The sequence below is a fragment of the Seriola lalandi genome, unplaced genomic scaffold, assembly GCF_002814215.2.
Source record: "Seriola lalandi dorsalis isolate HSWRI2012SDOR001 ecotype SW California unplaced genomic scaffold, Sedor1 jcf7180002054561, whole genome shotgun sequence".
NCBI classification, from domain to species: Eukaryota; Metazoa; Chordata; class Actinopteri; order Carangiformes; family Carangidae; genus Seriola; species Seriola lalandi.
The window spans coordinates 688,606-700,287 of NW_019525114.1; the positions used below are offsets into that span (position 1 = coordinate 688,606).

The window sequence follows — 11,682 nt, forward strand, 5'->3', positions numbered from 1 at the left end:
GCCACCACCACCACCACCGGCCTCCCCTGATGGTTCATAACAGACGAGTGAAGAGGCCAAACAGACCATAACAGCACGTTTGTTGAAAGTGAAGACAACTCTGAGTCTCAAACTGAGGAGCGACAAGACACAATCAGGCCATTCATCGCAGACAAGTCCCTTCATTAAGCTGGAAAACATTTACAATGAGTCTAACACGGGGGTGTAAAAACAGCACTGAGTGTGAAGCCAGGCTGTTTTTTTAATGGGACTAATTAAAATGAATTATCATCACAATAAGTTGTTTGTTTTAACAGTTTAACTTGTTTGACATTTTCCTGCTTCACTGTGGTGGTTTGATTTCTGAGCCTCTGGTACAAATACAGAACACTAAAAAAACCTTATAGCATTTAGTTTAACATAAGGTTTGGTTAATTTATACAGCGAGTCAATTAAAAACATTTCTCAAAGCAATTCCTGACAGCAAATTTGTCTTTTAACCAATTAATAAGTTGTAATTTTTCAATCAAAAACATCAGCATCATTCTCTTGTTGCAGCTTCCCCAGAGTAAGGATTGCTGATTTTCTCTGTTTCAGTGTAAACTCACTATAATTTGGTTTTGGTTTATAGTTGGTCTTACTTTAGTTATTTTGAGTCTCTTTGTGGTCATTTTGAGTCTCTTATTGGTCATTTCATATCTCATTGTAGATGTTGTCATTTTGTGTCATTTTGTGGTTGTTGTGACTATTTCATGGATTGTTTTGTGTGTCTTTGTCTAGTCTCTTTCTGGTTGTTTAGCATCTCTTTACAGTTGTTGCACATCTGTGCAGTCACTTTGAGGCTCTTTGTAGTTGGCTCAAGTCTTTTTCTGGTTGTTTTGAATATTTTGTGGTAGTTTGGAGTCTTATTGTGGTCGTTTTCAGTCTGTTTGCGGTAGTTTGGTGTCTCTTTGTAGTCATTTTTGGGGCAGTGCTTCCCCCTGACACCTGTGCCCAGTTGGCTCTATTCAGTAATCCATCCGTGACCTTTCACCTGTCCTGTTAAAGGTAATATGAACACCTCTCCCTCATTCCTACGTTCTACTTCCCCTCACCTCCAGGTAGGGCACGAGCCGACAGGACAGGTCTCCTAGCAACCTCTTCAATGTGAGCTCGTGGAAGACCACCACTGGAAGGCAGAAGAATAGCACGAGGAAATCCCAGAATGCCAGCCCCGCCAGGATGCAGTTCCACGCGCTCTTCAGGTAGAAGTTGTGCCACACGATGCACATGAGCGCGAGGTTCCCCACGATGCCCGCGGCAAACAGCACGAGGGCGAGCAGCATCACTGCGTATGCCCAGTAGGCGCCGTCGGTGATTGGGAAAAGCGGGTTGAGAAGCCCCGATCCCCGACCCGACGAAGAGTTACCCGCCGGGGCGGAGGTGAACCGGTCAGTCCGCTGTGTGGTGAAGTAACCGCTCGGGTCGTCGTATCGCCGCGGTTGCCCACCGTAACTGCTCGGAGAGTGCGGGTCTCTTTTCCTGGAGCTCCCGTCTTTGGCTCCTCGGGGGACTCGCTTCAGGTCGGGAGTTCCCCAACTTTCAGAAGTCCCGTCCACAGAAGTCCTTTCAGGGGAGAGAGAGTCCTCTGCTCCCGCAGTCGTCGTGTCAGCATCCTCCGCTCGCTGTGTCTCCAGGTCAGAGCGGACATGACGGAGCTCCGAGGTCCGAATAAGAAGAAGCAAAACAAACAAAACCGGTCTCATTTTTTTTTGTTTTGTTTTGTTTTTACCGTTGAACTAAACGCAAGTGGTCCGTGTTATCTGCCTCTTTCACAGACATGTGCTGCAACTAAAATTTGACTGCTGAAATGAAACCTGTCCATAAAACTGTTTGTCCCACAGCCCGGCTCCCTCCGGTCCTGATGGAGAAGTTTGAGTCTGCTGCTCCTCAGCTGCACTTGTGTGGAAACTGCCGTGACGTCACCTATTGGTTTGTGAACTGCCGTTTTGAAGCCTCGAGTTTGGCTTAAAGGAGCAATGTGTAAGATCTAGTTTAAAAATGTTTAACCCTTATGCCCTCCTCAAATTTACTACCCTCTGGACACCTTCGTGGCAAAAATGTACACGCACAAAAAAAACTGCTTTTAAAAATCATCATACATCAATATTTTTTTCCGCTTTTTTTTTCATAAATCTCTTAAACAACTTCAAACTTGCTCAAAACTACCAAACATTCAATCATTTTCAGGATTTTAACCCTTTCAATGCCAGTTTAATTATTTGAATTATTTTATCATTTATTACAAAAAAACATTAAAAAAATGAATTATTTTCCATATAATAAATAGTAAGGGGATGAGCCTTTGGTGGTGATTAGAGTCTTGGATATGTCAAAGATTAGCGACAAAATTGATTTGATTACATTAGTATTTTTTTATGTAGTGCTATATACTCCCTCTGGACACCTTCGTGGCCAAAAATGCCTCATTGAAACCACATTTTTTAATCTCACTGCCATTACAGTATAAAACCATGCATTCTGTAATGTCAGCATTTCATTTTGAGGAAAAGTAGTGATATTTGACATTTTTACTGTATTTCACCAGATTCAACCATTTTCCCATTGTAGGCCAATGCATGAAATTCTTGTATTTTTACCTGTTATATTATGTAGCCATGTGACTACCAGGGGGCCCCAAGAGTTTCTTGTGTGTGTGTGTGTGTGTGTGTGTGTGTGTGTGTGTGTGTGTGTGTGTGTGTGCGCGTGGGTGTGCGCGGGTGTGTGCGAATCTGTAAGCACGTACTGATCATTTCAGGGGTGAAAAAAGGGCGTCTTTTGAGGGATGTGCTTCATGTGTCTTTGAAGAGGTGCTTGAGTAAAAATATCCGAGAGCAGCTGGTGAACATAGTGGAGCATTAAGAAGCTAAAGAGACAGATTTCAACTCAGGAGCTGGTGGAGACCAAACACAGAGCTGAAAGAGAGGGAACACTGGACTGAGATCGTCATGAGACATCAGGTGACACAAACACCACTCCAAATGCAAGAAATAAAATATAATAATTATAAATAATGTCAATTAAAAGTTATACATGAAGATAGAAAACGTTGTCCTCCTGTCTTCTCTTCATCTCTTCCCTCCACAGTCTTTCCACCAACAATCACACAGTGTGACACACCTGCAATGTGAGTGAGGTCAGTGTCAATCCTTCTGGGTTGGACACACTTGCTAAGTGAGGAGGTGGCTGAACAGAAGTGGGGAGGGGCCATGCTGTTCATCGTTTGAAGGAAGTGAAGGAGGAGGAAGCAGACCCCTGCTGGAGGGCACAGGCTGCTCCTCTGGGACATTGAAGTTAAAGGGCTGTCCTTGTCCCACCTGTACCAAGGACCGACCCTTTGCTGAAGGGAGAGTCTGGCCAGCACCTGAACACAGACAAACACAGATTGTTTTAGGATTTTCAGCTTTCAGCTTTATGACAAACTCTTACCACTGAGTCCTCAATTCAAAGAGCCGGATGTTGGTCTGAGCCATCAACCTCGGGTCGGCCAGCACTGCCTCTCTAATAGCCACATAATCCTTGAGAATGAATGACCACCGAGTCCTCACGGTCCCTCTGGACCACGTGGCCACTGGGTGAAGACGGCAGAGCTGGTTGCAAACGGCCTCCACCAGGCAGCTAACACTGGCCCATTTTGCAGGGCCCGAGTTCAGTCCAAGAAGACGACTGAAAGATAATCAGAGAGCAGTGTGTGTTAATATAGATCTGATATTCATTAGAGGAAACAGTGATATCGGAAGTGAATCTCACCTCTGGAGACTCTCCTTCCCAGGACAGGAGGTGTTCTTCCCCGTCGCTGCCTTTGTCAGTCTACCAGTCTCTGTGTACAGCTGCACACCTGGTGAGTCCTGAATGCAGCTGAGGTGGCGCCTCTGTGTCTCCATATGTCCTGGATGCAGAGAGAATCCAGGAAAGAGACGTCCAGGGTGACGTGGAGATCCTGGATGAGGAGGGCCGTCTCCTCTGCCCCATGTGTCCTCCTCCAACAGCGGAGCCTCCACTCCTCCCAGGAGATTCTCTGGATCACCTTGGCAACAGTCAGGCCGAGCATCCTGTGCTTCCCCTCCAGCGAGGACCGCTATGCCTCAATGTGACAACAGGCACCTCCGGGGGTCCAAGCCAACACACCCATATCGGTAACCCAGGCAGCCGTTCAGGAAGCAGCACCAACGAGCTTCTTTGTCACCTGGAGGGAGAGAGTGAGGGACAGAGAAAGATTTCAAATGTTATTGTGTTTATTTGTGTGTGAACCTGTTGGGAAACAATACTACAGATGGCTGTTGGACAGATCAGTTAGACATACAGTGCATTTAGAAAGTTCCTTTTTTTACATTGTATTATTTTGAATAATCTTATAAATCATTAAATGCAATCATCAATGAACAATGCTAGCAAGCAAACTGCTAATACTACTGCAAGCCAGATAGCCTCCCCACTTGTCATTTTGCAATTTTATAATGAAATCGTTAAATTCATTCATCAATGACCAACTAGCTGCAAATGGTAGCGCTGATGAAAATGGGGGGCAGCTCTATGTACTGTAACTGCACACGTTCATTGCTGCCATTATCATCATTATCATTTATTGCAATATATCATTGTTAACATTATAATTGTTATTTTTACAATTATAACTATTATTTTAACTATTATTGTCATTATTATTATTATTATATAATAATAACAACAATTATTATAACTTATTTTAACTATTATTGTCATTATTATAATAACAATGACAATAATAGTTAAAAATTATACAATTACAAACAAAATGTCACTTTATATACATTGTCACTTGTCTATCGTGCTTCATGTTTAAAATGTCTTCTGCATCACCTTGTTTGACCGTTTGTAATCAATAAAGATGCGGGCCATCCCCCCGCCTGTTATTTTACATTCTTATGAAATTGTTAGTCATTCATCAATGAACAATGCCAGCAGGCTAGCTGCTAATAAGATACCCCCCCATGTCGCCTTTTTTTTTTCAAATTGGAAGAAAAAAAAAAAAAAAAAAGTTAATGCTAAAGATACCAAACCAGCACCTCCACTTATCATTTTGAAATATAATGAAATTGTTAAATTCATTCATTAATAAAAAGCACCAGCAAACCAGCTGCTAATGCTTGAGCTAATGAAAATGTGTGTGTTTGTGTGTGTGTGTGTGGGGGTCTATATACTGTAAACGCACAGGTAAATTCATACATCAATGAAAAAAGCCATAAAGCCAGCTGCTATAACTACTGCTAATGCTAGCCCCCTCCCCTGTCTGTGTTGACCAATAGAGGAAATCAAAAAAAATGCTAATGCTAACAAAAACGGCAGCTAGCCCCCAACTTATTCTGCCATCCATGAAAACACAAAAGGAAAAATAAGGACATAATCAGCTCCTCTTTTGACTATGAAATGTTTTTGAAGCATTCTAAGGATTTCAGAAGATAAAAGATGTATCAATCATCCATTTAAACTTCATTTAGCATATATTGTAATTAAAACAAGACTTTATGACTAAATCTGAACAAATGATACATGTACATGTGAAGAAGACACACACAAAAACACTGAAAGAGGAAAAGCTTCTGTCTATGTACACATGCAAAGCACAAAACTGTAAAATGTGGTGCTCAAAATTCCTGCAAGTGTGTGACACTGAGGTTACAAGTAGAATTTAAATTCAGGTGTGAAAATAGGATCACATGGGTAGTCCTTGGCAGGCTATAGCAACATGAGGACGGGATGACGACATCATAACAAAGGCAGACTCAGAAAATAAGGTTTATTGCCAAGCAGGTTTTCACTTACAAGATATTTGGTTTGGTGTAGTATCCAATTAACATAGTCAGAGGAAATAAAAGTAAAATACTGCAACAGTCAAACATAAATATACATCGATACATATATTAAATAAATAAAACAATACTACAAAACTATGTACAAAAGTGTTTTAGAATGACAAAACTCCTGCTGGGCAAGATGTGCAAAAGGTATTGATTAGGAGATGTGCAAAAGATCACAGTATAGACAATATCCGTCATGTGCAGGGATAATACCTCAAGGTGTTGATGTAATGGGGTTGATTGATGAGGCCAGATGCAGAAGAAAAGGCTGGTGCATCATTGCTGATTAGACTGGACTTCTGGTCCTGATACAGACAAACATGCGATAGGACAATTCCTTTAGATCATACAAGTTCTTTATAAACAAACATGTTAAATCTGTTGTGTGTGTATATTAAATTGTGAAGATAGATATGAATATGCAAAAACACATTATGAAATTTAAATGCAAAGAAATGAAGAGTAAACATCTAGAGGTATGATGAGAATTCAATGTACACACACTATATAACCAACAAATGCAGCAATACAAATATGGATATACTGTAAAGAATCAGCAGTATGAACATGTACACACTGCGGGTCTGATTTAAAATCAGTGGTATACACAAGTCTTACTTTTAAAAGTGAATGACAGCATGTTACTCACCTAGACCCTCCTCACTGTCTGGACTCTCTGCCGTTGGTGAGACGGGTGGAGGCAGTGTTGCATCTGTACTGGCTCAGGTCCTGATAAAGACAGAGGGATGATGAAATCTCCTGAGAAATGTAAAGACCTAGTGCACTTTCAGTCATGGCTAATCTCCTAACAGTAATGTAAAGTGGTTACAACATGAACCGATCGACATGTTGTCACTCGGTCTACTGGGTCCATACAATCTCAAGTTACAGTCATCAGTTACAAGATGAGCCTAAAGTTACTGACGTCACTAGCTGTACAACAGCCGAGAGCAACAGACACAATCCTAGTAACCGCTAAAACGTCTGTCGACAACGTCAATATCACCACCTGAAATGTTTGTCGGTACGGTTTGTCAGTCGTTGCGCTGATTATACTTTTAGCTAAAGCGCTAATGTTGAAGCTACTCACCAGGCTAACAGGAAAGTTAGCTGTCTCCAGCGGTGGAAAGCCACATCGAGATTTACTCGTGTTGCTTCTTTTCTTTGCCGTTGAACTTGGTTTCTTGTCGGGAGCGGTCCTTCGGGACGCAGATGAATATTACCTTTTAGGAGGTTCAGCCATTCCTGTGTTTCTGTGATGCTAACCTCAAACTGCTGGAAGTTGTTCTTCGTGGGACTGAGGGCAGACTTGGTGCTCCACTGACTCACACAGCCTCTAGTGTCACAAAGTGGTATTACAACACAGGACAGGTCGGGGCTGGCTGGTGCGCATGCGCATTTCAGTAGATGACTGAAATACAACAGATTGAGATCTTGACCATGACATCGTCATTGTGGCTGCTTCACACACTGTTGATAGTGTTAATTCGTTTTTTTGAACATTTTAAACTAAAGTTCTGGCCACATCTTATATTGCACCTTTACAGCACAATCACCAAAGCTGACATTTAATAGTAAAGCTACATGTTCTTTGCCCACATTGCAAAACGGCTTACAGTTTCGACACTTAAGTTAAAACAAAGACATTGAGCTTAACTTGACTGATATTGACACATTTGATGCATACAAAACATATTGTGATTTGCTTTGACAGTATACAAATCTGTGCTTGGAAAATAAAATACAATCATGCTTTCCCTTATACTTACATTCAATTTGTGATGTACAAATGTTTGTATTTGCCTGTTTTGTATTCAGGCCAGTAGATGTTGCACTGTTCACATGAAGCATCAAGATATAAACCCTTTGTGGAACCACTTCGCTGAGAAATTAAAACCTCAGACGCCGTGGGACTCGCATCCAGTACCAGGCAGTTGATTTCTGCAAGCAAAGAAGATACAACAGCCTGGGAAGTATTTTACAGTATTTCACTTACTGACCACAGACTGTTCATAAAACCAGGTTGCAGTTCACTACAACCACGTTGGCTTCTGGCGTCCATCTTCCCAGTCACCATATGTTGGCAGGCTTTGTGTTACGACCCAGCTAGGGGAAAACGGAAACAACATAAAACCAGGTGTTATTGGTAAATCACATTTACTGGATTAATTTATTGCGTTAACAGGAGGATAAATAAGTAAACAAATATACAAACAAGGCAAGAGGACAACTGAAGTAGGGGAACAGGAGCCAACAAAGAGCCTAACTATGCGATTCTAACAAACCCAAAAACACAAGAAGCAGCACCCCTGTTCCTAATGTGTCCAACAGCCTTTTTCTAAGGGTGTGATGCACAATCAGAATTTTAAACCTAGCCCAGTCCCCAACAATCACTACCAGCATCTCAAACCAAATCACAAATTATACACAAATGTTCACAAAGGCAGCACAGAGGCGAGCTGCATATCATGTCAGCCGCTACTAATGATGTGCGGGCCGGGCTCTTAAACTCTCTTCCTCTGATGCTTAAACGGCAGCAGCTGTGGTGAGGGCTGGCAGGATCATTGCCGCACCAATAGGAGAAGATGGCCGTGGAGTCGGAGGCTCCTCCTCTCTGTTCCGACCAATCCCGTCACAGAGGTGGCGCAGCCTTATTAGCATACAGACAAAGCACACTTTAAAATCCAGGTGACTGCGCTTAAGCTCAGTTGAACATATTTTTATATCCTGCAGAAAGTTGAACAAGAAAGAGCTGAAGTGATGACACAATTATGGAAGATTGCGCCAGTAGAGGATAATATTAAAAGTACTAGAAAAATTCCTGGAGAACTTTTGAACGTGCCGGCTGCTTGGTGCATGTACTTCACTCCTCAAGTATCAATCTTTACAAAGGACATTACATTGAGTCTCATTCATGTCATGGAGACTCATCCTGACACTGACCTCAGTCACTGCAGGTGTCCCTCTAAAAGCCTTTTGAAGCTGTCGCGACTGGCCAAAATAACCTCACACTGATGGTTTCAAACACAAATTTGTCCCCACAACCACAGCAAGACATGTATACACACATGTACATGCCCTAACAGAAGTTGATCTGCAATAAAGCTATACCTCTATATCCCCATACAGAAGATAGATGAGTCATTTTATGAAACGGGAGCCATTTGGGTCCGCAACATTTGATGAGATGCATAAGGCACAAAAATGTGCAAAAGTAGGTTTCCAAATCTTAAAACCATTAAGTCAAGTACTCTTACGATGATATTAAATGAGAAAATACTATTTATAAAGACTAACATAGTATTTTTAGCCATTTTTCCTTAGAACATGAACAACTTGACATTTGTATCAAAAAATATCACCATTAAATGTTGTTTTTTTATCAAACCTTTATTCGTCAGGATTATATGTGTGTCCCTATTTACATAAGATATTAATTTAATAAAAACATACTTTTTTGTAAAAATGTAATGATTTGTATGTGTCCCTCATTTTGATTTACCACCCCGTCACACTAACATGTTTTGTCTATAAACAATGTACTGTTGCTTTTAAGTGACATCACAGAGAGTAAGTGACATCACAGTGACATCATTTGAGGCTTTGCAGCAGCCAGGAACTAAAGCAGACAAGTTCTGACTGGCACATAACAAATGTCTAAACAGCTGGTCTGTCTTCTCATCAGAGGAAGCTGAACTGAAGCTGTTTTCTGGCATCATCATTATCATCATCACCATCATCATCACAGCTCATTTGAGAACTAAGGATGTCCATGCAGTCTCCTTTGTCCATACATGACAGTCTCCTTCTGTTGGCACCAGTCCTTCAGTTTTCAGTGTGGATTCCTTTGAATGACAGTAAAAGACAAACACTTTAGTTCAGACATGGTGGATCACAGTTAATCACACACATACCAGCTGTCAGGACAGGTGCATGAATACCTGCTTCAGTTGACGACTTCTGTGTATGAATTCACAGTATTAAATGACAAACCCCTACAAGATAATGTTCTATTATACATTGTGTATTGAACTCAATACAACAAGATACCAGCAAGAAGAGGAGACAGAAATTAAGAGAGTGAGTTAATTGTTCAACTATATTTATCCTTGTCCATGTTTGGGACAAGGTACGGTTACCATAGCAAACACTAAGTAATCAGCTAGCTAGCTAGCTAGCTAGGTTAGCAAAGTGCATCTGTTATTCACATTAACTCTAATATTAATTTGGATGTTGACTGTCTCCTGTTCTCCGGTCAAAACACGTAGGGAAAAAACGCTCTAGCTTTTAGGAGCATCATACACGTTAAAACTGTAGGACGTTAAAGAAAATAAACATTTACTCACCGAAAGAAACTGTTTATCAGCGTCTCTCCAGTCTGTTAGTGCCGAAGAACGAGCCATAATTACTGTGAACCGAAAACTCATTAAAACTAAGGAACAAACAGTAAAACTATCAGTGCAAAATTCCTCCTCCGCCGACAAATATTAAGAAAAATAAGAGAAATTTAACACAACCGATTCAATACGATGCACACACGACCCAAGCTCCCCTCCGGTGATCGACCTCCCGGCCTGCCGCGTCATCTGATCAATCATTGCAGACCAGGCATATCAATCAAACAGACACGCCCCCAAAAATACCCGTTTTTAAGGCCTAATGTCTAATAGTAATAAAAATATCTAATTAGATGATTATTTTCAGATGGACCACCAGAACACTGAACGAGAGGTGTGAATTTAGCCCCTCACACCGAATCGACTGAGTATTTCATGAGAGAAGTTGGTGTTTTTTTGAATGAGTGTGTGTTGGAGCCTGTGGTTAAACCTCTGTGATCCAGCAGAATGAAGGAAACCACTTGATCCAAGGCCAGACATAGTTTTTCTTTATCTACATTATCTTTGCATCTTTACATCTGTACATAAAACACTTGGCATTGGTATCCAATTTCTCTGAGCTGTAAAATGAGGAAATGCTGCCGCGGTTCCACACTGATCTCAGCCTTTATGTGATTATTTGGCTTTTGACTATAATTAAACAAAATGTTCAATAATAAAAACCAATACGTGTGGAAGACCGCGGATGTACCTGCAGCACAAGTAGCACCCAGACAGTGAGGCAACTTCTACGTAACTTTAATTCCACCTTATGGCTCTAAGTGTTATGACTATTAGACCAAGCCTGGATGATTTATTTCTGAGAAAACTGGGGAACAAAACACTATAAACTGTCGTTCAAATAAGTTCACATTCTTCAGTGGCTCGTGGTCAATGAAATAAACATGAAAAAAACAAATTAGATTAAATGACTTATTCTGCATCAGTCAATTTTTCCTCCAGAATAAAACGTCAAATACTTTTCATTCAAAACTTTTACAATCACTGTGCCGTTGAAACAAGAGGCAGGAAACCAGGTGGAGGGAGACGTCAGTGTATTCATCTGAGCCCCGTGATCTTTGGGAAAAATATTTATTCATCCGTCATCACTGTCGTCTCTCTGAAGTTTAAAATATATACAGAGAGAATATTACAGATGTTCTTTCATCCTCCAGGACGCTGACGTTCACGTCTTCATTGCCTACACAACTTCAGTCTGATCAGGGAACTGATTTTGTTGGTGCTAAACGTGAATTCCTGGAAGCTGTAAAAGAGATGGACCAAGAGGGCCTTAAGCACCTAGGCTGTAAGTTTGTCATGAACCCTCCATCTGCCAGCCGTATGGGTGGAGCCTGGGAAAGGCAAATCAGAACAATAAGAAGTGTGCTGACATCTATTCTGGATCAGTCATCCAGAAGGCTTGATGGGTCATCTTTGCGAACTTACCTTTA

General features: G+C 41.3%; 2 protein-coding genes and 1 pseudogene across 4 annotated transcripts in view; all 3 read right to left on the reverse strand.

Annotated features, from left to right (window-relative positions):
- gpr37l1a (G protein-coupled receptor 37 like 1a) overlaps positions 1 to 1,995 on the reverse strand; it is a 6,554-nt gene extending 4,559 nt beyond the window's left edge. Inside the window, exon 1 of the mRNA XM_023416094.2 lies at positions 1,074 to 1,995. Coding sequence (XP_023271862.1) covers positions 1,074 to 1,724 — 651 coding nt within the window. The 5' untranslated portion in view covers positions 1,725 to 1,995. The remainder of the gene's footprint in view (positions 1 to 1,073) is intronic.
- The window catches only part of LOC111662310 (nuclear factor 7, ovary-like), a 46,495-nt pseudogene that overhangs the window by 28,073 nt on the left and 6,740 nt on the right, over positions 1 to 11,682 (reverse strand). The window lies entirely within an intron of this gene.
- LOC147818564 (uncharacterized) lies at positions 2,139 to 10,418 on the reverse strand. Of its 2 annotated transcripts, XM_087176571.1 has the most exons (6): positions 10,202 to 10,418; positions 6,946 to 9,700; positions 6,505 to 6,584; positions 6,069 to 6,160; positions 3,769 to 4,204; positions 2,139 to 3,684 (listed from the first exon to the last, which is right to left on the reverse strand). In XM_087176571.1, exons 5-6 carry the CDS (start codon positions 3,900 to 3,902, stop codon positions 3,444 to 3,446), a joined length of 375 nt encoding a protein of 124 aa, XP_087032697.1. In that variant the 5' UTR covers positions 3,903 to 4,204; positions 6,069 to 6,160; positions 6,505 to 6,584; positions 6,946 to 9,700; positions 10,202 to 10,418; the 3' UTR covers positions 2,139 to 3,443. The 2 variants fall into 2 exon arrangements, with proteins under 2 accessions (XP_087032697.1, XP_087032696.1); XM_087176570.1 differs by having other exon boundaries at positions 6,505 to 9,700.

What these genes read in the sequence shown, in the direction of transcription:
- LOC147818564 (XM_087176571.1), bottom strand. Translation starts at nt 3,902, where the DNA reads ATGGAGACACAGAGGCGCCACCTCAGCTGCATTCAGGACTCACCAGGT. An exon ending in GGGAAGGAGAGTCTCCAGAG is followed by an intron (nt 3,685 to 3,768) that starts GTGAGATTCACT and finishes ATTATCTTTCAG; the next exon opens with TCGTCTTCTTGGACTGAACT.